General features: G+C 53.8%; 1 protein-coding gene across 1 annotated transcript in view; it reads right to left on the bottom strand.

Moving 5' to 3' along the window:
- Window positions 1–1,822: 1,822 nt before the first annotated feature.
- SMAD3 (SMAD family member 3) overlaps window positions 1,823–25,724 on the bottom strand; it is a 120,817-nt gene continuing 96,915 nt past the window's right edge. Inside the window, exons 5-9 of the mRNA XM_046652603.1 lie at window positions 23,463–23,513; window positions 13,859–14,071; window positions 11,711–11,848; window positions 8,878–9,022; window positions 1,823–6,400 (exon numbers count right to left, since the gene is read on the bottom strand). Of these exons, the coding sequence (XP_046508559.1) occupies window positions 6,277–6,400; window positions 8,878–9,022; window positions 11,711–11,848; window positions 13,859–14,071; window positions 23,463–23,513 (671 nt within the window). The 3' untranslated portion in view covers window positions 1,823–6,276. The remainder of the gene's footprint in view (window positions 6,401–8,877; window positions 9,023–11,710; window positions 11,849–13,858; window positions 14,072–23,462; window positions 23,514–25,724) is intronic.

Here is a 25,724-nt window from a genome sequence, read left to right as displayed (position 1 = left end):
GGACAGTGGTTAGGAAGCTGGTGCAGCTGTCCAGGTGCCCAAGGACCTGAAGTGCAGGGCAGCGAGAGTGGAGACAACGGACAGATGGGACAGAGGTGAGGGAGTGGTGGACAACTGTGACTTCTGTAGCTGTAGGGTGTGTACATTGTTGAGGCAAAAATAGGGCTGAAGGCCAGAGGAGAGGGAGATTTAATAAAGGCAATGGTGAATTTTTTTCTTTTTGATAGGAAGACTGGCCCTGAGCTAACATCTGTGCCCATCTTCCTCTATTTTGTATGTGGGACACCACCACAGCATGGCTTGAGTGGTGAAGGGTCATACCTGGGATCCGAACCCAGGAACCCAGGCTGCTGAAGTGGAGCTTGCTGAACTCAACCACTGTGCTACCAGGCCACCCCATAAATCCTGTTTTTTAAATTGTGAGTTTGAGGTACCTGTGGCACATCCCCGTACAGTAGCCAGCAGGCTGCCAGATACTTGTCTAAAGCTTGCGATTGGTATCTGGGCTGTAAATACTGTTTTGGGAGTCATTAGCATTTATGTGGTTTGAAATCCTGCGGGTAGATGAGCTCATTCAGGGAGGAATGTCAAGAGTACGTGTGGTGGTCTAGGAGCACCACCCAGAAGGAGCAGGCAGCAGGAGCAGCTTGCGTGAGAGGGCCAGGGAGAACCGGCATGTTCAGGAAGCAGGGCCTTGGCAAAGGGGAGGTTTGATCCACCAGGGCAGCTGCAGCAGAGGTGATGGAGAGCAAGGAAAAGAATGCAGCAAGCTGCTCAGGAGTCGGAGAATGGGGGAGAGGCTACAGATAAACACTGGGAGTCGGAGAAGGGAGCCTGCTCAAGTGAGGTGGAAGATGATTCGGTCTGGGGGTGTTATGTCTTAGATCACGTTTAACAAGCAGCTGGAATTTAAAGTCGTGGAGCTCAAGGAATAGGTTGGCTTAGAGGTGCAGATCTGAGTCTTGTGCTGAGAAATACAGACAAGATAAAACCTTGGGGAAAGTTGCTTGGGGGGCAGGAGGATAAAAATAGCTAAGAAGAATCACCAAGGCAGGAACTGGACACAGTTCCCGGAGGCCCACAGGTGCCGTGCCCGTGACACCTGCCTCCCTCCCGTGCCCGTCCGGGAGGTGTCTGGACTCCAGGGAGGTCCTTGGAAGGAAGACTGCTATAGAGCAGCCCAGCTAACAGACTGTTCCAGCCCCATTCCGCCCTCCTCCTTCCCCTAATTCTGTTTATTCATTCTAATCATCCTGTTTCTCAATCCACATTGGTGTAAGATTTAGCCAAGGAAACAATGTTGAAGTCCTTCGCCTTGGGAGTTTTGAATTTAAAATGAGTTTTCACAGGAGCTAACAAAGTCATCTGAGCTGGAAAGTGTGGAAACCTACTTATTTATGAATTTCAAGCTGCCTCTGTGCCTGTGGGAAGATGGGTCTGGTGGCATCCTGAAGGTCCAGGGCCTTCAAGTACAGGGGAAGTGAATGCACAATGACCAGGCACAGACGGTATCGAAGGGACTCATGTGGAGCTTAGGTGTGGGGAGTGAGCAAGTGAGATGCAGCCACTGCCAGACTGCTGACCTTTGCTCAGCTGACCCAGGGGCTCCTGCTTTCACTGAAGGACTGGCTTCCACTGCGTGCTGCCCCTGGTGAGCGAATGAGGCAGGGGGGGGCAGGTCGCAGAGGAGGCCGTGGCATCCTTCGTCCAAGTGCGCTTGGGCTCAGAGTTTCCTCTGGTGCCCAAATTCCAAAGGCCCTGGGACCCCGCGGGGCTCCCTTTTAACCTTCTCCCCACTCAGACATGGCAGCAATAATCAGACTGAGCTCCTGGCACAGGAGCTTTTCAATGATAAGTTTATTAGAAGGGCACTTACAGGGGGAAGAGAAGGAGAGAGGGGACACAAATCTTTAACAATAGGGGTACAATGCTTAAACGGGTGCTCTGCTCTTAAGATACAAAAGTTAGAAAAATCTAAAACACTATAAATACATACATGCTTTTTACAAAGGTATTAAAAGGTCAGGCTGGCTGAGAAGTGAAGGGAACCAACATCCTCCACGTTCCAGACCCCCCCTGGAACACACACCAAAACACGCTTCCCGAACAGGATGGCCGGGCTGCGAGAGCAGCAGTGAGGGCGAGGGGAGGCAGCTCCATCCGTCCATGCAAGGTCCTCACCCTCAGGAAGGGAGCGCTGCCTGGTTCAGAGGACCCCGTGGAAGGGCGTCTCTCTGACTCAGAGCTGCCTGTTTTTACACGCCACTGTGAGTTTGGCCAGCCTGGGTTGGTTTCTGGATGCTGAGCCAAAAAGGCACTGTACCCTCAACCAGCATTCTCTTCCCAGCCACTGTCCGTGGGAGGAGACCTTTCCAACTTTCTTCAAAAAATTAAATAGTTATGTCTTGAATGGTTTTAAGAAATTATTACATAAATATAAAAACACCAGAATGCTAGAGTGTACATTACTTCAGCATAAAAAAAAATCAATTACAGAATCACTGAGAGAACGTCTCGATCCAGTTTACACGATAGCCGAGTTTTTTAATCTGATAGCTGTGTTTCTGAAAAGTTGCCTGTATAGCAAGTCATTCCCCACTCACTCCTTCCAAACCAGAGACGCCTCGCCTTTTTCGATCCATGTCCCTTTGTGTACATTGTTCTGCTTTCCCACCCACTTGAGGAGTAGTTGATACTCCTTAAAAGACTGTTACTTGAAGGCGTTCTAGAAGGGAACACTTATACCACACAAAGAAAAATGGTACAACATAGCTGTGTTGAGGTTTTTTCCCTAGATTTGGGGAAAACTCGCAACTCTGCCACTTAAAGTCACAAAGTAAGACACAGGGTCCAGAACTAAACTCGTGCCCTCTCTCGCTCCTGGTAACCCCCGTGGTTAACAGTCCCACGAAAAGCATGCAGATTCCTTTCCCTCGCTTTCCTTTTAAGGAGTATGAGAGGGGTCTAACGTGAGCTCCGGCCCAGCAGAAACCATCATGGAGCCTCCAAAAGGGCAGCTCGAGGCTCAGAATGAAATCAGATCCCCGCCTTCTCCCCAGACTACGCGCACACATGCACGACAGGCACACATTACTTAAAGAAAACCTTTTTCTGTGGTTTGAGTAAAAGCATTTAGCCCTGGAATATGTCCAAACTCTAGGAAGCCAAGGGGAGATGGAGAAAAACAAACTAAGCACGAGATATGTGCTACAGCTCATTCCAATACATTAACAAGGATTTAAAAAAATAATCACCACGGTCAATAAAAAAATACAACCCCGACAACATAAGGACAATGGAGAAGTCTGCCAGCAGCCTTGCCCTCATGTGTATTCTTCCCAGATAAGAGTCAAAGTCCCCGCTCCTGACTCTCGGCTTGTCTCAAAATGTCAGACCTACAGCCTGCCAGGAAGGTGGCCAACTGAGATGACGTTCCAGCTCAGGCCTGTAACCCGAACCCGCTGGGGCAGCTACCTAGGTTAGGGCTGGAAGGATCTAAGTTACTAAATAGAGTTAGGGAGAGGGGAGGGGAGAGGAAGGGAATCGAGGTTGGCTCCCGGGGCCGGCACTGGGGCCGGGACCTGGGCCCGTGCTAGCTGCTCTTGGGTCAGTGTCAGCACAAGCCACAAGGTGAAGGGGCCTGGCGGGGAGCCTGGGCCGGGGGAACAGCGCACGGAGTGTAGCTGGACAACTACACTTAAAACTGCTCTCCAGCGCCTACTGTCACCCCTCTAGAGCCGCCCTTGTTTCCTTATGCCCCTTTCAAGCGTCCTTTAAAAAGCTTTAATGTATAAATGCCTTTCATACAACAGGATTTTAAAACTAGTTTTGTGACTTAAAGAAAGGACACTGATATTACTCATGCCCCAAGGCGCCCGCACTGCCTCTCTGATGGGAGTGGCACCAAGTCTGCACCTTTAGGTGTGACCGAATTTATTTTCAGTGGTGCCAAAGGTGGGCCTACCTACATTTTCCTCATCCATCCTCCTCCAGCAGTCTAGTCTATAAGGAAAAAGGGCCAAGTAAGTAGCTTTTGGAAAAACACAAAATTCAAACTTCCCACTTCCTAGAAGTAGCCTTCCGCTCTGAGCACTGAGGGTTCTAAGACACCATCCGAACATAGCAGGACGTGACCGCTGGATCACCAAAATGGGGCTGTACCTGAAGCCAGTTCCCAAGTACCTGGAAGACGGCTGTGTGCCACAGGAAGCCCACCTTGGGGAGCATGTAGCAGGTGGAGAATGCAGGCCCTCCGAGACCACTGCCCAATGCTTTTAGGAGGGGCACCATGACTGCTCCAGCAGAGGCCGAAAGGGAACAATTCATACCACGACTGAGACCTGACAGGGAGCAGGAATGCACACCCAGGAGGTTCAGGCAGCCTCCTGTGCCTGTGAGCAGCAATCCACAGATCATTTCATCCCAGGCAAAAGCTTCAGCCTTGCAGTATTTCACCATCTCAGGCGGAGTGAGGGGTTCTGCGTTGTCTCTGGGTTCTGCAGTCCTGCAAGAAGACTAGCACAGGGCGGTCAAGGTGCTCTTCCCGTCCTCCTGTGTCCTCAGGAGGCTTGGCAAGCAGCTCTCCTACCTAGACACCTCCAGGCTAGAGCTTCAGCAGTGTAGGATCCTGCCAGTGAGGCACCAGGACGCCCCCAACATCTCCATATAGCATCAGAAATGTCATCACATTTGAGGTTTATACCTGCCCAAAGTATCCACTTTCATCACCTGGAATAAGACAGGACTTCCATAGGAAATCCCTTTCTTTTTCCTGGCAGAAATCCATGACAAAATATGGAATAAGTCATTTCACACAAAAAACAGCAGCAAAGAATAAAGTACCAATTGCAAGTGGCAATTCTGTCTGCTGTATTCTGCAAAAGGCCAAAGGCGAGGGCTCTGATTTTTTTTTCCAGTTGAAATAATTTATAAGAGTTATCTCACTAACTGCCACTGGGAACAGTACTTATTACACGACAGGCCCGCTATAGTTGTTGCTGAATATCCTCTACTGTGAGCCAGATAATTTCGGATCCCAGGGGGAAGATGACAGGGCTCTCTGCACCAAGCCTGCAATTTTCAAAGGTGTAAAAAATTTTCAATAGCCCTTTTCCTTTGCCTATGTTGGCCTGAGATTTTTCCCTTCTGGTGAATTTGCTTCATAATTTCAGCTTCCAAGAGTGCTGGCAGGTGTCTTCTCAACAAAACCTGGAAAAGCTTCACCTCGGGAGGGCAGTTGCTGGGTCCCACTCTGGTTTCCCAGTCAATGCGCCAAGCCAGGATTTTTTTGTTTTTAATATAAAACAAACATTTAAAAGAGCATGTGATAAAGTCCATTTAATTAATGCAACTGACTACGTAAACCAATATAGCCGAATGCATGAGAAACAGGGTGAGGTCTCGCAGACACCTGGAGACCCCGCGATGCGGTGCCGCCCTAGCCCAAACACCCTCACGTGGCAGCTGCCTCCTGCTTCATGTGACTATTTCACGTCATTCAAATCTCTCTGAGATTAACGTGATAATATAAACTACACTGTATACACACTGAGCCTCAGCAGATGCTTCCAACTGTTCAAAGTGAGAAAGGACAAACTTAAGAGTGTTTTTAAAGGGGTGTCGCTCACCAGCTTTTCCCCACTGTCCCTGTGTGCACGTTCTGAACACACCGCTCACACCAGTCAGGATACTCTGAGAGGGGAGGAGAGAGACGAGCCCCCTCCCTACCCCACCACGTCAGTCCGGCTCCGGGGTGCAGGGTGCGGGTGTGTGGGATGGCCGGGGCTCGGGAATGTTCGGTTGAAGAGGCTGTTCTCAAAAGCGCCAGAGTGCTGGGCATGAGGTTTGCTCAAACCCCTAGAGGCTGTTACCCGCCTAAAACACTCCAGGTGAATTCACACTCCGCTCCTGAACAGAACGCCATCTCCTGCTGGACAGTGACATCCCAGTTGCTGTCATTAAAAAAGAAGAGGGCTGGGGGGAGGGGACAGATGGCGAAATACTACCTGTTTGCTCCAGACACCAGAGCAGAAGCCATTTCTTGCCCTTCCAACTGGGGCCAAAGGGCCAAGGTGTTCAGCAGACATAGCTGTTCATAAACTCCATCTCTGAGTTTGCTTCTGTATTTTGGAAAACAGGTTGGTGCCGCTTTGGTTGAGGGAGAAAAATTTCTTCTTCCTTGATGACAGTGAGTTGCGTTCTGATTTTCTCCACCTCCTACTTGGCCATTTTCCCCAACCCGCCCTCCCCCACCCTCCCCCTTCACACCCAATGTCTCTAAGACACACTGGAACAGCGGATACTTGGGGAGCCCATCTGGGTGAGGACCTTGTCAAGCCACTGCAAAGGCCCATTCAGGTGCAGCTCGATCCAGCAGGGGGTGCTGGTCACTGTCTGTCTCCTGCAAGACACAGGAAAATAGGTGGGGTGGGGGACTTCAAAAATGTCCAGAAGAACACATAGACAAGTGAGAACACCTTTTCCTGCTTTGGTGACAGTTGTCTTCTCAGAGCCAAAGAGCGGTCTCCTGCCTTGCTAGATCCGGCCCCAGAGGAGGTGCCAGGCTGAACTCCTCCAATCAGGAAGAGCTTTGAGTAAGGCAGGTTCTCCTGCGGGGAAGGAGGTGGCCCTCAAAGAATTAAACATGTAAGGCAAATTCCAGGTAGCCCAGAGGCCCACCGGTTGCCGTGATCAGCCCCCCGACGGAGACCCTCCGGCCTGAGCAAAGGTCTCCCTGGATCCTGTCCGTCCCGAGCGGCACCTACAGCTCCCCCCTCCAGCCCCAGGCCGGCCCCAGCAGCCCGCGATGACGCGTGTCTGTCTGATCGAGGGGTGTTTTTTTACAAAGCGCCGACAGAGTCCACATGCCGTCGGTTCCCAATGGCTAATATAATTCCCATCTATGGCCTTATTTTGGAAAATCTTACAAGCAGAGCGAGCCATGGAACAATTACTGGAAAAAACCAAGGCACACCACACGTTTCTTTTCCCCAAAGCACTTTGTCTAACTTCAGGCTGGTTGATGACGCAGCTCGCAGGCAAGCTCCCAGGGCTATCTGCTGAGGCCGGAGGTGCTGGTGCCAGCTGGAGGTGAGAGACCTGGGCCCGGGGCCCCGCTTTCGGCCACCTCACAGACAGAAAGGATGAAACCTTACTCTCCTTGGCCCGAGAGGCAGGAGGAGGGCAAGACTGTTCTGGGAAGGGGCCGCACCCACCAGTGAGGCTGCTCTGCAGTGCTGCCAGGTGGCGGGGACGTGGTGGGCCGCCCAGGACTGGGTCTGCTGGCAGCCTGTCCAGCGTGGTGATACGGGGCCCCCACCGAGGCTTCTGCCACCAAGGGGCCTCTCCCCAGCTCTTGAAGCTGGAGGGCTGCGATGCCGCACCAGGTTGAGGGCCGCTGGCCCGAGGATACCGCCCTCCTTGCTTGGCTGACACTTCGCCCAAGTGGAAGGCTAGACATGGGCTTGTGCGCTCGGCCTTGGGTGCCCGCCCGATCTGGGGTCCCAGAGCATGGCCCCCCGGACTGCAGTGTGAGTGTAAGAAAAGCAAAGGGACCTCCCCCTGGCTCTTTTCTGTTGGGGTCCATCTTTAAATGTTTCCCTTCCCTACTCAAAAAATATTAATTGTCTAACCTTTCAACTCTTGTCCCCTAAAATGATTCCAGCCCGGGCTAAAAGGTGGGCTAGGACTTCCCTCGGGCTGCGCCTTTCGGCCCGGGCTCATCTCCTCAGGCCGTCATAACCGGGTTCTCCTGACATCTGGCCTCTGATTGCTCAACTGGTCACTCACCCCGGATCTCAGAGAGACCCCACAGACCAAGGTGCTGTGTTGTCCAGCACCGCGGAGCAGACAGGGAACAGCAGCTCAAATACGGTAAATGGAAGAAGAGGATTTCATGGAGCGAAATCCTCTAATGAGAATCTGACTTTCCATAAGTCATGCTCATCTGGATTTCATCATGAACGGTGGCCCAGAGCCAACACTGAAATGGGTTTGGCCCGGGTGCAGAATGACTGCACAACAACACGGATTCCAAACATCTGGAAAAGTGGAGAGATGGGGAGAGCAGCTCGCAAGGCGCTGGCCCCGGCTGACGTGTGGTACCTCTGCGTTCCACGGGGAGTGGGGCTGGGCAGGGGGCAGCAGGACGGGCACGTGGCCCTGCCTCTCAGGGAACTCCCGTCCAGGCATGGAAAGAAAAGGGACTGGCTTCTCTAAGCCCAACCAGAGTGGTCTGAGAGATTCGACAGAGCAGACCAGGCAGGCACCTGATCAATGCCGTGTTTAAACCAATACCTGAAACTCTGAACAAAATCGTTTTTCTGAGCAAGTAAACTCTGTTCCTTTATGACTGCCCCAAATCTCCTCCCTTCCCTGCTTCTCAGTGTTAGCCGCCTAGATCCTCAGGGTCCCCCAAGTCAGTGATGGAGCCATAGAGGAGGGCAGGACCAAGGAGACAAGGACTTAACTCCCTGGAGAGGGTTGTCCCAACACCTGCCCCAAATGAGCCCTGAGGAAGCAGCCACGAGGGCACAGCTCTAGGCTCAGCTTTTCCACTCACGATGTGACTTCAAGCAAGTCACTTTCTCTCCCTGGGCCTTAGTTCCTCATCCACACACAGAGGAGGATGCCAATGTCCCCACCCAGGGCTGTGCTGGATAAAATGGAACAAGCGTGTCCACAGCAGTGGAGAAAGCATGAAGCGCTGGGTGAGCAAGTGAGGCACGGCCCCCCCCAGCTTGCCAGGCCAACCCTCTCTGATCCCTGGTCTCTCGGCTCTTGGGGGGGGAGGGCTGGCCTAGCTCATCTCTGAGGAGCCCCCGCTCTGCGGAGTCACCTGTAGGGGGAGACCCGTGACACATGGCACCCAGACCTGACCTGTATTCTGCTCCCCAGCCTTTGACGAAGCTCATGCGGATCGTGCACATTCGTGTCAACTGGTAGACGGCCTCGAAGCCCTGGTTGACTGACTGCGCCAGGAGGGCTGCAAACTCCTGGTTGTTGAAGATCTTCAGGTTGCATCCTGCCAAGAGAAGAAAAACAGCGCTTGTGGGGATGAAAGGCACATGTGTCCAGTGCTCCCCTTCTGGCTCAAGCCATCCCTGCATCACCCAGAATGGTGTAACCCACACAGCTGAAGTGTCACGTGGTCCATCTACGCACTGGCCACGCACTGCACGCTCAGCACCATGCTAGGGATGGGCCCACTCAGGCCCTGCCCCTGAAGCCACCACCACCTCAGTGGGGAGACGCAGCTGACGTATGTGAGGGGGAGAATTAAACACTGGCCTGTGAGCGCCAGCTCCCGGCGCTGTGGGAAGGCTGAGGGCGACTGTGAAGTCAGCCACTGAGAACAAGGGAGATGGTTTAGAGAAGTGGGCCTTGCTCTGGACCAAGGGGCCCAGGCAGGACTCCAGGGAACAGAGACACAAGGGACCCAAGCTGAATGCCCACAGTTGATCACCTGCCGAACAGGAGGCCTTGCCATTCGACAGAGGGCGTGCCGGCAGAGACAGGCCGGCTGAAAGGCTACGCGGCCCGCCATCCTGATGGGAAGCTCAGCAGAGGAGCCCGGGGCACCTTGCACCTGGGCTCCTCTGATAAAGCCGTCTTGTGCTGGGGCCAGGACGGAGCGAGAGGTCTGGGCCACGTTTTGGCCTCTGCACACAAGGCTGGGTCGGGGTGACTTTCGCAGCAACGTGAAGGTGTGTGTCCAACTCTCCAAGCCGTAAAACTAGAGACAGGCACGAATAAAGTCCCTAATAAATCTCTTGTTTGAAGTCCTGCTGCCCGAGTGCCAGGAGTGTGTCAACCAGAAAAACAGAGACAAAAGCACACGCCGGAAACGCCCAGGAGGTGAGCTGAGGAGATATCTATCAACCGGCCAATGCTCGCGGCTCCTCCTCCGGCCGTGTGACTCTGGGCTGGTCACTTTCTCTCTGTAGGCCTGTGTCCCCTTTGTAAAACGAGAGGCTGGCCTTGGAGGTCCTCCTGGCAATGACACTCCATGAGCTAACAAATACCACCATGGCCAACTCAGCCCTCACCAGAAAGATAGGGCAGGGCTGGGGAAGGGAGGGGCAGAACGCCAACACGGCAACTGAGCTTCCTCTTCTCGTTCTCCCCAAGGGGAAGTGTGGGGAAGCAGGGCTGAACGTGGGCTCCGGCCCCCAGCTGAGCCAAGAAGCAGAGGAGCGCTAGAGTCGCAGGTCACATAGTCAGTTCTAGGCTCATCCGGGCTCAGCCATTTACTAGCTGTGTGTCCTTGGGCAGATGGCTTTACCTCTCTGAACTCATCTCCTCAACATGCCTCCTCACCTGAACAGCCAGAACAACAGGAGAGGACCAAGTGAGATCAAAGATATAAACGTACTCTGTAAACACGACCACACGATGCTCTAGAAATGGAAAGCACTGTTCATCATTTCAGACTTTCTGCTTTCTTAAGTTGACGCTGTGCATGGGCCACTGCTCCACTATCATCTGCCACTTAGCAGGCAGGAAAAGACACGTCACATGTGTGCCACGGTCAACGGCCTGACCCAGGCCACACACTCTACCAGCCCGTCACAGTCCGTGTTCTGTGGGCTCAAGCTCAGTGGCTGCGCGTCTGTGAGAAGTGGGCTTGGGCTGGGCCCTCGTGCCCTGGTTTTCTAAGCAGAGGCCTTAGGTGGGATGAGCCTCCCACCTGGCCTTCTGCCTTGGCCTGGTCCCATCTGAGCTACCCTCTGAGGTGCAGTCTGACATCCCTTCTTGGTGTGGATTTATCAGCCCTGCTCAGAAAACCCTTAGCAGTTCCCCAGAATACAGTCACACGCTGCACAACGACGTTTCAGTCAATGACGGACTGCACGTACGATGGTGGCCCCATAAGATTAGTACCGTACCACTTAGGCGTGTCGTAGGCTACACCATCCAGGTTTGTGTAAGGATACTCTATGCTCACACAACGATGAAATTGCCTAACGATGCATTTCTCAGAACACATCCCTGTCGTTAAGCGACGCATGACTGTAAAAGCAAAACCTTTTTGCGTCCTTCCAAGGCCTGGTCCCATCATCCTTTCTAATCATTTCCCCTTTTACTCAGCCCCTCCTCCAGCCAGAGTGCCACCCGTACATGCCCTGCCCGCCATCACCTCCAGACCTTTGCCCATATGGTGCCCTCTGTCCGGAAAGCCCTCGTGGTCCCCACCCCACCATCACCTTGTGCCTAATGCCGACCCTTCCTTCAAGGCCTGAATGCCTTCTCCTCCACAAAGCCTTCCATGATCCACCCTGACCATTACACGTGTTTCTCCCCCTGGATCTAACAGCATCTTATCTGTGCCGCTTGCTCGGTGCTTGGCACCCCTCCCTCGTATTAAAACCATTTGTGCCTTTGACTTGTATACTCAGCTGGCCTCTAAGGTCTGCTGGGGGCGGGAGGGGAGGGAGGGAGGAAGGATGGACGTGGGTGTGCACAGGGCAAATGAGTGGTACCCATGGGTGAAAGGCAGATCCGTCCGATGCTGCGTCAGCTCCCTGGAGGTTCAGGGAGAGCACAGTAAGACAGTAAGGCACAGAGAAAACCCTCCAGGTTTGCTCCTCCAGGTTAGCAATGCAAACACGGAAGAAGAGAAAAAGGTAAGAAAGAGGAAACCTCTCCAGCATCCTGGGCATGTGCTGCGGGGAGAGGACCGCAGGGCAGCTGGGTGGGTAAGTGGTCTTACCTGGGGGGATCTTGCAGACGGTGGCCGGGTGCCAGCCATAGCGCTGGTTACAGTTGGGAGACTGGACGAAGATAGCGCTGTCGCTGAGGCACTCTGCGAAGACCTCCCCTCCGATGTAGTACAGCCGCACGCCCCGCCCTAGAGAGAAGCCGGTCAGCCTGCGCTGGGGCTCTGGGCTAGCTGAGGCTAGCAAAGGGGCAGAGCTGCAGCCGAGGTTCCCTGTGACTGGCTCTTTGCCACCTTCACCAGGGAATGGGACCCAGAGCCCAAGCCTAAATGCGCGCAGGGGAAACAATGGGCGAGGCTGGGTTCCTGAAGCCGGAGGGGGCAGAGGACAAGAGAAAAGAGCATGGGTTCAGTCTCCATGGTAGCCTCTGCCACTGACTAGCCACGGGCCTCAGTTTCTTCGTCTGCAGGGTGGGGGTAATAACAATAAGCCCCTCACGGGGTTGTTGTGAGACACACAGTAAGTGCCTCCTAGGTGTCAGCTGTCACCACGACCACTAGGCCCCTTCCCACTCCAAGATGCAGAAACTCATTCTGTAAATGGGCGGGCTCCTCCCAAGGCAGCAGACACCCAGGAGCCCTGCACTGCAGGAACGGCTCAGTGCCACCCCCTGCACCTTCCTCCCGAGTGCGTCTTTCTAAAACATTCCACAGGTCTATTTCATTTACTTTTCCGTCATCTCTAAATCCCCTCCAGATGGACAGAAATTATTTTTAAATTGGCTCTGCAATTCAAGCAGTTACGTAAACACTCTGACAATGAGCTCTCTGCCCAGCCAGGGGATGTTCCCTTCTGCACGGGAAGGTCGCTGTTCCCGCTCCTGGGGAAGAGGCCCAGAGTGTCAGAACACAGGGCCTGATTTTCCGGGCGCGACGTCAAGTGGAATGGAAAGTGTGCTCCCCTGCCCCTCGGCCCGCTACCGTCCCACCCCCCACCCACTCCACTCCCCATTTCTTCTTGGGTTGGTGCTGCAGGCGTTGGTCTCACAGACACACAGGGTGCTGGCAGACTCGGGGGGCCACAAGGAGGGGCCGCTGCCTTATGTCGGTCAAGAACGGGAGGCAGAGGTGGAGATGGGAAGACCCAGGTGAAAAGTTGGGTAATTTCTGAAATATAGATTTTCTAACATAGAAAAGTATGAAGAGAATAAGTAAACACCTGTGTTTGCCATCAGGATCAGCATCTTTTTTAAAGTAAAACAAATGGAGAGGCTGTTTGGGAAGGACGCAGGCTCGGAGGCAGGGGGCTGTTTGTCACTGACTGTTGTGTGGCCTCTGCAGGGCTCTGTCCCTCCCTGGGCATCAGGTTGTCCCCTGGAAAATGAGCACTTCGGCTCAGACCCATGGCTTCCAAACTTTGCTTAATTACAAAATCCTCTCTTCAAATGAAATCTGTGAACGCCCAAGATACAACACAGCAAGAGCAGAGGCGCTGTGGTTCACGTGGGCCAGAACCCCTGTGGCCCTGCCCAGCTCCTGAGCTTGCCCTGGAGCCCCTCGGCCAACCCTGGCGGCTCCGCATGACATCTGAGAATACCCCACTACACCATCTATACAGCCGTTCTATGTGATTCTGGATCACACAATTATGAATATCCTTAGCATGATGATTTTATGAGCAAACCAAGTGACACAGCCCACAGCTCCATCTTCCCTAAACTAAGAAGGCCGTCTTTCGCTGCACTCCTGGTGTTAGGAGGCAGAAGGTCAGCAGCAGTGGTGTTCCTGCAGTGGGCAATTCTTCGCTTTCTACCTTTTCCAAGTTTCCTAGAATAATCATATAGGAAATTAACAAAGAAAAGATGACTTCTCTAAGACTGGCTACCAGCTTATCCACCAGTCAGTAATTTAAGGCATTTTTATTAGGAGAACTACATTCATACGCTGCTTTCTCATAGACTTCCCTTTCTGGCCCCCCCTTAAGTGAAGGGTTTCCCTCCGTGGTTTTCAAATTTTCAGAGACGATGTATGTCTTTGAGCAGGAATGACCAAGCAACCTGAACTCTACATGTCTGGCCCCCTAAAAATGCAATCAGAACTTGGGGGTAGGGATGGGTCCTCTCCCTGATTTCCAGCAGGAGGTGCAGCACCGTGTGAGTGGGGCTGGAGTCGGGGGAGCGTGGAAAGGCGGGCGCCCCTCACCGATGTGCCTCCGCGTGAGCTCCACGGCCGCGTTCCTGTTGACGTTGGACAGCAGCCCTAGGCAGAAGCGCTCCGAGTTGGAGGGGTCGGTGAAGCCATCCACTGTCATGGAGGGCTGCGAGGCGTGGAATGTCTCCCCGACGCGCTGGTTCAGCTCATAGTAGGAGATGGAGCACCAGAAGGCCGGCTCGCAGTAGGTGACGGGCTGCAGGTCTGCAGAGACAGGCCAGGCCGCTGGGTCAGGGGCCCCCCAGGTCCCCAGCTCCTTGATGGGGTCCCCTGGATGCTCCAAAAGACTGTTTCCCCACCTCTCAGGGGGGGTCTTATAATCCCCCCGCCCTCATGCCTTTTATTGTATAAAATCTGCAGGATCCAATGGGACAAAATACTCAGGTTTGTGGATAAGCGTGCCACCAGCCTTGCCACTTTTCATTTGGGTTTAGCTCCTAAAGGCACTGCCCACCTGGCCTGGCCTCAGGTTGAAGCAGTCCTCAGGGAAGTGCTGGGCCAAACCCAAAGAGGGCCAGGCACCAACCGGCACCTGGGCAACCCGACTGGACAGGCCCTGAAGTAACCTGTGCTGATCTCTGTCCCCAAAAGGGCTTCCAGCTCTTGGCTCTCCCGGGTCTTGGGCGGACTCCTAGCCTGGCGGGCAGCAGCGTCCAAGCCCGTAAAATGACAGGCTGGCGCTGCTGGGGGCTTCCGTGCCAGGCTGGGTGTCTGCAAGCACACGGGCCCCAGGCGCCAGGCGCGGAGAGAAGCGGGTCCATGGCTCAGTACAGAAACTACCTGCCGAATGTACCCAGAAGCCGCCTGTCTGTCAAGTGGCTAAGGGATAACTCTCCTAAAGGAAACTCTGAGTTTATCCTAGCTGTCAGCGTGCTTCCTCAACCAAGGGCTCCTCGAAGCAAAACTGCCATCTTGGGAGGGGTTGGTTCTCTTTCTCAGAAGAGTTGGGGACCCCTGAAACAGAGGTTCCCCCTCAGGTGACCCCACATCTCCTTCCCCGTGACTCCCCAGCCATCCCGGGTTGACACCCGCCCAGGCGCCCCTGCTCTCCTCCTGCCCATCTCCGCATCATCTCGCATGCCTCAGCGGCCCGTCCTCTTAGCCCCGGGCCAGCCGTCGTCATTCCCCACCTGCCTCAGGGCCACAGCCCTCTAACAGGACCCGCACACTCCAGCCTACCCTCCGCGCCTGGGCCGGGAGCACTAAGTCCCACCACATCCCATGCTGCCCACGTGAACCCCACCCACTCGATGGAGAATCAGAGGGTCTCCTGCTCTTTCTCCTTCCTCCCTCTCGGACCTCCAGCTGGGACCACTCGCTCTTTGGAGCTGCCTGGTTCCTCAGGGTGCGTCTTGGTGGGCACTGGTGAGGGCAACAGGCAGGGCCCACCATGCTGAGACTCAGCACCAGCCCGAGAGCCCTGCTCGCCGCTGCCAGGCACCTTCCCACAGCGAGAGCCGCCACGAACCTCTGCTCACCAGACCTTCGCAAGTGTGTAAAGGCCAAGAGAGAAAATTCCGAAGCTGTTCTGGGAGGGGCCCGGGTGCCCCGGGGAGGGCACAGCAGCTCTGACCTCCTCCTGGGGTTTACACCCATGACCCCTCCTGAGGGTAAAGAGAACCTAGACACACGGGAGGAGCTGCAGACCGCAACATGCCCACACTCCACACACGCCCTGAAGGTGTCGTCAGCGGGGGTCGGGACACCTCTATCGGGTTCCGCGACCTTGGCATTATCGATATTTTGGGTCAAGTAACTCTTTGTTCGGGGGAGGAGGATCTGTACATTACAGGACAGCCAGCAAAGCATCCCCAGCCTCTACCCACTCGATGCCAGGAGCACACGTCAGTCTCACCCTCCCAAGCTGTGATGATAAGAAATGTCTGCAGGCGTTGCCAGGTGTCTTCTGGGGGGCAAAACAGCCCCCAGGTGAGAACCACGGCCCTAGACATTTAACCAGGTCATGGAGCACCAGCTTGCAAGCCAGAGGGACCGGAATTCACTCTCTGCTCAGACACGGATGAGCTGTGTGAGTGTGAGCACACCCCCAGCCACCAATGGAGAATCTTCTTGACCACCAGGCGCTGTCTGTGGATGAACTGAGTTGACTCACGTGAAGTGCAGGGCAGGCATCAAGCACTCCATAAATGGCGGTAACAACAATTACAACAATGCTGATTCTATGAACCTGAGAACATCCCGTTCCTGTCCTGACGTCCATCACAAGAGCGGCAAAGCCTCCCTGGCCCTTTCCTCTCTCCCCAGGGTGAAGCAAGGGAAGAGGAGCGAAGACAGGGATCTAAGCTACTTACTGGGGAAGTGGGTAGTGATCGGCAGGAGTCACTATGGCCTGCAGCCTGTGCCCCTGAGGGTAGCTGAGCCACGTCAGCCACACCCGGCTCTGGCTTTGCTCAATGCTTTGACATTCCAGTGAGATAAGCTGTATTCTAAACAATGTGGTCAGTAAAATGTGAGCTATGTTGCTTTGAGAATCTTGAAAGAAAAAAAAAAGAAGAAATCCAAGTGCCATCTAAGCACTCGACGTGGTCACCCAACACGTCAGGGCCATTGGCCACCACTGCCCAGGGGCAGGCTCTGCTGACCTGGCTGTGTGACCTTGGGGACATGACCATCCTCTCTGGCCTCAGTTTCCCAGTCTGAGGAGTGACTGCAGTGAAGTAGAAAACATGTAGGGCAGACCATCTAGGTCACTGTGCTTCTGGCAAGGGTCAGCCAGAAGAGGCAGCTGTGGCTGTTCTGGGCTGGCCCTGGCTTCCCCAGGAAAGTGCAGAACAGAACAGTGTTCTCATCCCCAAACGATAAAGCCTTGTCCAGCCCCCGCTGGGCTGAGTCCAGACAGAAGAGAGCAAGCTAGGCTCTCGGGAACACTGACACAGCCCACCCATCAAAAGAAGAAAGGCCGGCAGGCCACCCCTTGGGTAACATGGCGCCGGAACCATGCTCTGGGGAAGTGTGGGCTGCAAGGCATCTCAGAATCAGAGAGGCGCTTGGGGTCCTAGCCCAGGAGGCCCTCCCAAGCAGATCTGAGCCTTTATCCAAACATCCCTGCCACTTGCAGACACACGCTGGACAGTGCTGTGGAAAACACTGGATGCAGCAGCCTGACACATAATTAAGAAGATGCTAGTTCGGGGGAGCAGTGGAGCCAGGCCAAGGCAAAGTCTGAAGGCTGCCATGTCAGAGAGTGCTGTTTGGATGAACGGGAGCAGCACCCCAGCCACGCATTTACTCTTCTCTGCAAACAATTAAAAACGAACGCTGCCTTTACCTCTCTCCTTCCCATCGCCCCCTGCTCCTTCCTCAAGGCATGTCTGCAAGAGGAGCTGCAGGCCAGAAAGCATGGCTACCACCTCTGGGTTCTGCTTTGAATGGCACTTTATTTTTAAATTGCATATACGCCCTCATTTCTTTCCCACCAAAAGACTTATCCATGCCATGGTTAAGTACAAGAGAAACAAAAAGTCAGGACACTGGAAAGGAGAAGGCTATACACAGGATAACCATGAGATTATAGCTACTGAAAGAGCACTCAGCTTGGCACTGAGCCTCCTAGCAGACAAGGAAAAAAGGGAGCATAATATGCTACATGGTTCTGGTTGGTGGACACACAATGCTTACTAGTTCTGCAGAGGAAACAACGCTTGTCCTGGCACTAAATCTTAAAAGAAATCCATCAGGTGGCGACCCATCCCCCACATCAATCAAGCCCACCAGCCAGCCTTGGTTTCACGAGTTCCCCAACAAATGCAGAAGCAATTTTACACAAGCTTGCTTCTTGAAAAGGACCTGAAGACAAGCCATCCAAAGGCCCCTCTGGGATGATGATTCTGTAGCAGGAAGGTGACTTGTCCCAATGGAGAGTGGTTTTGTGTCTCCAGGCCAAGGACTCCGCACACCTGGAGTGGCAGACGGTGGCGCGTGTCCAAGACCTTCCCTTCAAGCAGCCCTGCTCGGGGCCAGACTGCTGAGTCTGTGCTAATCTCTCTTCCTGGAGCAGAGGTGTCGGAGACGCAGGAACCTCCAGCTCCTGCCATTCTGGGCCCCCTGCCCCCACCAGTGTGGTGTCGGCCAGACTTCTCGAGTGGCATGGGGCACTTAATTCATGACTGGCCCCCTGCCAGCCTAACGCATTGGCTGGCTTCAGTTTTGAGCCCTATTCCAAGCTGGCATAGACTTTCTGTTTTGTTTAAGGAAAAGAAAACAGAATGAAACCCAGAAGGCAACCCTTGGATTAAGGGATGCCTATTAAAAACATGTGCGAGAGAGCCAAATCCGGTAAAGGAGAGCGGGGAGGCAGAGGGGAAATTAACTTTCTACTATAAACCGAGAGCAGGGACCGGGAAAGGCCAGGAGCGCTGGCGCTGCGAGGCTCAAGGTCAAAGGTGGATGGACTGGCTTCGTCTGGGTCTCCTCACCTGCAGGAGGCAGCCTGACCTCAGTCCAGGAGACTCCACGCTCCGGTCCCCGTGTGCCTTCACGCTGCCCTGTGTCCGTCCTTGCTGCTCCCTCTGCCTGGCCTGCCGCCTCCTCATCGCTGCAGACCCAGCGTTTAAGGCCCAGGGCACGTGCTGTGAAACAGCCCCTCACCGCCTCCGTGCAGAATCGGCCCCTGTGTCTGGGCCACCTGTGACCTGAGGGTTGTACCAGCAGGCCCAGGCCGGCTGTGTCCCAGCATCCGGGGCACCAACTCCCACCTATCTCCCTATGGCCTGTAACAATAAGCCAAGTTGTACACAGAAAGCAGCCCAGCTCTTCCAGCCTTGGACCGGGTTAGTGAGGCCAAGAAGAGTGGCCCAAGTCTGAGAGCCGGACCCTCGGGAGTTGAGGGTACAGCCAGCAGCTGACTTCCTGTCATTAAGACACCCACCCGTGATTTCCCAAGCTTACAGAAGGTGAGAGCCCGAGGTGGCCTCAGGAAAGGCCCGTTCAGCAGCATGAAGACACCTGGAACTGAGCTGGGCCTGCAACCTGACCCCTGTCCTCTCTCAGGGGCCAGGGGTCTTCCCTCCACCCTGCCACTCTGGCCCCTCTCTCCTGGCAGGAGAGGAAGGCTCCCTCTGCAGAGGCCCTCCAGGAAACCATCACCTCCTTCAACTCCAGCTCAGCTGCTACCCCAGGGCATCCCTGGTACCCTGTTTCCAGGCCAAGGCCCCTCCCGAAATGTCTCACTTCAAAGCAGAAAACAACTTACTCACCGGCAGGATCCAGCTCGCTATCTTTTCCTCTCTCTCCACCTCCCCCTCCGTCAGCCTGTCCTTCTGACTTAAATGCTTAGGAAATTCCAGGTGACTCATCCAGAACGAGGCGTAATAACAGGAACCTCACCTGCTCACTTCCCTTCCCTGCTAAACTAAGCCCCCAGGTCTCCTGAGAGCTGCCCCTGGTGAGGAGCTGAGCTGGCCCTCAATCACACCCTGGGGCTCCCCAGAGGCCCCCAGAAGTGGCTCTACTGTGACAGCAGGGTCAGCCTTGCCTAGGATTGGGAGAAAATGAAGAAGGAGCCAGCTGTCCTATGCTTGCTTTATGTAGAATAATTTCTCTCTAAGACATAATCAGATGTCCTGAGATGTCTCCATCTTTCTCTAGAAAGAACTCACTGTGTGCCTGTCCTCATCCTACCATTTGGGACACACTGGCCATCAAGAAGAAAGGCAGAGGCTGCCGCTGCTGCATGCTGCCTCCAGTTCCACACCTTCTACTGGCCCTTCAGCCCATTGCTCACTGACTCCAGCCCACAACTGCTCTCCAAAGGATGCCCGTGAACTCTCAATGTCAAACTCAATGGCCTCTTATTACATCTCATTTTGCTACTCTGCGGGACCTGCCCACTGCCGTCCTTCAGCACCTCCCTCCTCTCTGGCTGCTACAGCCCCATCCTCCATCTGACCCTCAGCCTCTCTCCCAAGGGGGCCATCAATCTGTCTTTGGCCCTCTTTCCTTCTTGAGCTGGGTCTCCCTCTTTGCTGAATTCATTGCACTTTGTCAGTGTTTCCAGAGTGAGATCTATGAAAGGTCAATGGGATTATAAGAGAAGTGTTCCAACAGTGGTCAGATCTGTGGGGAAACGCTGGATCAAACAGGCCTCCTTCTTGCAGGACTTATCAGAGGCTTTACTATGTGAGTGCCCTGGGGACCCCAGATTCAGTACAGGCTTTCCAAACTCACTTGATGACAAAATCCTGTCTCCCTGGCCCCACTTTGGAAAAGGCTGTCACACGTGCTAATGACTTCCAAATCTGCACCTCCAGATCCAGCCTCTCTCCTGACTGTCCAGCTGCTTCCTGGACACAGTTAAGCACAGGCAACTCACCCTTGTCCTCTGACCCAAACTCAGCCCGTCTCCCTGGGTGTCCTGCCTGAGTTAAGAGGCCTCACCATCTTCCCAGGTAAAGAGGGTCAATAAATCCTGCTGACTCAGGCCCACGACTCTCTCTCCAATGCCCCCTCCTAACCCCGCCGCCATTTCTCTAAAGCATTCATCTTGGCATCCTTCAGTGCAACAGCTGCCGAAGTGGGGTTTTTGGTCTCCAGTTATTTCTTTTCGAATTTAAATTCCACACAGTGGCCAGATTAATCTTTATGAAGCTGTCATCAGATAACCCCTCTAACTCAGAACCCACCACCGACTGCTCTGTAGGCAAGAAGAGGCTAAATGAGCCTGGTATTCAGGGCTCTTTTCTCAGTGCCCCCCGAGCCCCATCTTCTCCGCTGTGCCCCCGCCATGCCAACCAACCATGCCGCCAGAGCTCACTCTGCTCTTTCATGCCGTTCCTTCATCTGCAATGTCCTTCCTTCCGTGTGCGCCTCACATGTCCCACCTCACGCTCAAGGTCCATCTCACACATGTCACCACAACTCCGAGGTCTTCCCACCCCATCTGGCACTTTCTTCCTTAGCATATACAGTTCCTCCCTCCTCTGTGCTTTTCCCTTGGCACCTGGCACAATGTACCACAGGGGGACACACACATCTCCAGCCAACCACGCCAGACTGTGAATGCCCGAGCATCCTCCCCAGCTCTGGACCCCCAGCATTGGTACATACTTGGAACTCAGCCAAGGCTGACTGACTGAGCTAACAAGTGGAGCCACTGGCAAACAAGTGTCCCCTCTGGAATGCCATCGTTCCCTCCTTTGAACCCTCCAGTAATGCATCTGCACTGACTTCTCCCTTTATAATCGTGCACTCCTGCCTTGCTCATCCCAACAAGGCCATCAGCACCTGGACGGCAGGGTTCCTCTCTGACTCCCCCCGACCTGGACTGGCAGACAATGACTGGACAGGAAGCACCTAGGCAATGGATGAGTGAGGAAGAGACAAGCAGGCAGGCAGGGCTCCCATCCAGGGACCACACGGGACACCAGGGTCCTCAACCTGACATCTGTCCCCAACTACAAGTTTGTAAGTGCCCATCTTGAGCCTTGTTCTTCTGAGGGAGAGAGGGGAGAGCTGACCCCGGGGGGCCAGCAGGGTGGGGTCCTGCTACAGACGGGGGCACATGCTCTGGATCCTGAAGGCCTGAGTTCAAAGTCAGCTTCTCGCATTTACTAGTTGTGTGACCTGGGATGAGTTAGTTAACCAGTCTGTTCCTTCGTTTCCTAATCTGTGAAATGAAAAATGACAAGACCACCATAGAGAGCTGTTGTGAAGACTGGGCTCGGGCGCATGAAGCACTCCGAGTGACAGTAAGAAGTTCTCGAGAAATCTCTGCCATCATCCTCACTATCGTCTCACCCGCTTCCGGCTATGATGCCAGGAGGGTAGGAGATTTTATGGGTCAGGATGAAGCCGAGAGTTTTGAATGGGTAAAGTGGGGGGTTTGAGGGCTCGCCAAGCAGAGAGGAAGCCACGCCTGTCAGCGCCCGTGTCTCACCATGAGTCCTAACCCTGACTCGTCAGCTGACTCGTCCTCCCATTCAGATCTTCCCAGCAGAGTGGCAGCCGCTCTGCCCACTGGGCTGGGGGGCTGTTCCTTCCTTTGGAAGAACTGACCTAGGAATTCTCCACCTGCAGACAAGGGGCCTGAGGAACTGGGCATCAACAGGGCACCCTGCCTTGAGCCTAAGTTCAAGAACCATCCCGCCATCCTGGGTCCACACAACCTAGAGGGCGACTCACACGAAGCCGCACCCAGGACAACTTTCAGTCTGAACCACTGAGACAGGCAGCGGGCGTCCAAGGCAAATGCCTGCTCCCCAGTCTGTCGACAGAAGGCGCTTCCTTGGCCGCAGTGGGGTAAAACGGAGCAGACATTAAACCTCAACCAGCCAAAAGCTGAAAGCCCAGAGTCAAGTTCACAGTCCTGGCCTTTAATTTCTCAAGTGTTAACATAGCTTCCAGCCTTCAGAGTTTGTTTCTAATAACTCAATCGGTCCTTTCACATCAGGAATCTGAGCTTCTTCTGCAAGGCCCATCGCTCCCAGCGATATTATTTTACAAAGATGTTCAAACACATCCCGCAAAGTCACATTTCACACCGCCCACTTGTCAGCCTGTATTAAAGGGTTTTCAAGCACCTCCCCACGTTCCAAATGATGACTTTCTTCATCTGATGCTATCAGTCAAGGACTGGGAACAACTGGGAACAGAAGCCAGGCCAATGCACTCTGACTCACCAAGCTTGGGGATTAACTCTTTCTTTTCCTAAGCCACCAGTTATTCCCTAGCAATAAAGGTCAAAACAAAACCAAAGTCACATTTTTCTAAAACCAACACATAAAAAATTCCCCACAATAAAAACTGAACAGATGTTTCATCTGTTTGGAGCCCTCCAGAAGGCCCCGGCCCGGAGTTGAAGGACGCTCCCGGATTAGAAAAGCGAACCTCAGAAAAATGACCTAGAAGTCCAACAACTGAGAGAAGGTTGTGGAAATGCCGGTCCAGCTGCTCCACGGTATCATGAGAGAACACGAGATGATAAAGGAGGCCTCTAAATATGAGAATGTGTTTACAAAATAATATAAAGATAAGAACGAATGAAACAACAGATATGCACTTTGATCTCAACTGAAAGGCACGAATATATATGCCTGATCCACACACATCAGAAGGACTGTGATGAGATAGAAACAGCTGTATTAGGGTGGGGAGATTATGGGCAATTGTGCCTTTTAAAATAATTCCTTATATGTTGCTGTTTTAAATAAAAAAGACACCATTGTAAGATGAAATGCTCAAATAAAATCCAAATAAGTGCATCTGAAACAAGTCTACGAAAGTCGGGGGGCTGGAGTCTGCATGGCTGCTGGTGGCTCAGCATCAAACCACACACGTACGCTTGGCTGACCACAGACCCTCATTGCCTGAGCACGAAGTTCGGGGGATTTTCATTCACTCACGTCTAACCGCCACCCAGGGGAAATACAAACCCAGCGTATGGTTGTCTTTCCTGCCACCACTGTTCTCAGGTTTCCTCATTCTGTGGGTGACCCAAGAACCAGTGTAACCAGAAACCTGGGCTTGTGGTGGGGGATGGGGGCTAGAGCCTCACCCTTAGGGCCCGCTCCCCACACCAGCCACGGGTCAGGGCTGCAGCTAGAGGGGGTGACAGTCAGATGGACAAGGAGGTACTCACCCAAGTTATTGTGTGCTGGGGACATCGGATTTGGGGATAGGTTTGGAGAACCTGTAAGGAGAGACACAGTTGTGAGACTTTACAAAAGACTCTCGGCCTGGACAGCCAAATTCCTGAACGCTTGCATCCAGACGGGGCAGCTCAGCATAGTGGGAAGAAAACGCTGCGCTGAGCCTCCAAGGCCCGGGAGGAGGTCAAACCCCATATCCCTGCCCGGACTTCCCCACCCGGGGCCCGAGTCTGCATCCGTGCAGCGGATGGATGAGCGGATGATCTCGAGGTCTTGTCCACAACCCAATGGTTGATGCTCCTAGCCAAGCCCTGACCCACAGGGCTGCTGAGCTCCCAGCGAGGGTACACTGACCCTACACCAACCCACCCTGTCAACTATGCCCCCAGGAAAATGAGGGGGCAGGGAAGGCCCTCCCCCAGCTGCTCAAAGACCCAGGCAGCGGAGGCTAGCCCTCCCACACAGGAGGGGCTGGCGGCGGCCCAGACATCACCATCGCTGCTCTCAGAGGCTCAGGCACCTGGAAATTCCAATCCAGCCCTCTCCCCAGGTTTCAGGAAACTCAGCGAGCTGCCTCAGAAATCCCACAACTCAACCAGACTGACTTTTTTTGCAACACACGGTGCTGCATGTGGGAAAAAGTCCAAACCCACCCAAGTCTTCCTACTCTATCACCTCTGCCCCACCTTGTACTCTTAGAAAAGAGCAACAGACCCACATGGCATTGGCCTTTCAAAAAACCAAGGGGCTGCCTTTCCACAGAGCAACACTGAGCTCACTGCTCCTGTGTTCCAGCATCCAAGGGGCTAGAAGAGTTATTTATTTATTCACAGCCCGGTGGGGCCGGCTCCACCCTCTGAAATCTACCAGTCCTCGTGGCTGGGCCTCAAGCATATGCTGCCTTGAGCTGTTAATGGAGGTCTGTTCCCGCTCCTAAACGCAGCTGTAACCTCCTCAAGGACAAGGGATGAGCCACAGGTTTCCTCTTCTCCCCCAGCATCCACTCCCACCGGGAGATGCGGAAGAGTCCTGCAGGAAGCACAGCTTCCAAATCAGCTGTGGGGTCTGGACACGCCACCAGGCATCAGCTATGGGACTTTGGCAAAGTGGTTTAACCTCTCTGAGCCTTTATTTTTTCCCACAGGTACGAAATGGGGAAAACACCATCTATTACGTGATTTGTGGCGATGAAGTGAGATCGTGCATATAAAAAATGCCTACACCATGACTGGTATACAGTAGGCACTCAATAAATGTTGGTTTCCTATTTTGTGGTAGCTGGAGCCATAAAGACCCAGGAAGGCAGTGGGACCTTCTCAGTGGTCTGAAAGGGCACGAATGCATGTTACGGGAGACACAGGGCTGGACAAGATTGACCCTCGGCCCCACATCTCAGCCGGCAGGGAAGCCAAGTCCATGAGCAACTGGACTAGTTTCCACATGGACAACTCTGAGTGAAGAACGAGAATAAACAGGAGACCACTCACCCACCCACAGGCTGTCTGGGGTCTACAAAGCCCAGTGTCTGTTTTCAGTAAATCACTAATGTTCACAACAGGGCCCTGGAGGTACCCTTGTGGGAGGAGAGGGAGATGGGAGTGGGGACAGAGAAAAATGGGGAAGAAGGGAGAGGAGAGGGAAGAAAGGAGAGCTGAGAGGGAGAAAAGATGGCAGCTTGTCCCATACACAGACTGTCTCCTTTGGTCTGTTTTCCTCTGTAACAGTAATCATTCTACAAACATGAAGAGCAGCAGCAAGGAGGGAAGAAAGTGTGGAGAGTGAGAAAAAACACGGCATCTGGAGAGACGCTGCTTAGCTGGCCTGCTTCCCATGCCAGCGTTTAATAGCTGCAAGCTTGCAGCCGTCACTTGGCATGGAACACAGGAAGGTCTTCGATGCATTCCAGCTGGGTTCACACTGTCAGACACTCACCCGGAGGGCCGTGTTGGGGAAGGGGGTGCTAAACCCCAAAGTGCCACAATGCCCAGCCTAGGTATTAAGCAACTACGTTTGCAACGAGCATGCAAGTGTCTTTCGTCCTTCGTTCAGGAACTGCATACTCTCCTGGGCTGTGTGCACGGGCAGCGGGCCCTGCTGCGTCCAGCGGGTGTGTGTGTCTAAGGCATGCCCTCCATCATCGCAACAGAACATCTGCTTGGCTGCCCCCTCCTCCTCACCCAACCACACACAACGCAGCGCACATTCTATGTGGCAGCTGGGGTTCAATTCAAGAAGCCGCTGGTGTGGAGCCA

Source organism: Equus quagga, chromosome 2 (genome assembly GCF_021613505.1).
Source record: "Equus quagga isolate Etosha38 chromosome 2, UCLA_HA_Equagga_1.0, whole genome shotgun sequence".
Taxonomy (NCBI): domain Eukaryota; kingdom Metazoa; phylum Chordata; class Mammalia; order Perissodactyla; family Equidae; genus Equus; species Equus quagga.
The sequence above is the reverse complement of the archived record's forward strand: the minus strand, read 5'-3'. Positions and strand labels throughout refer to the sequence as shown.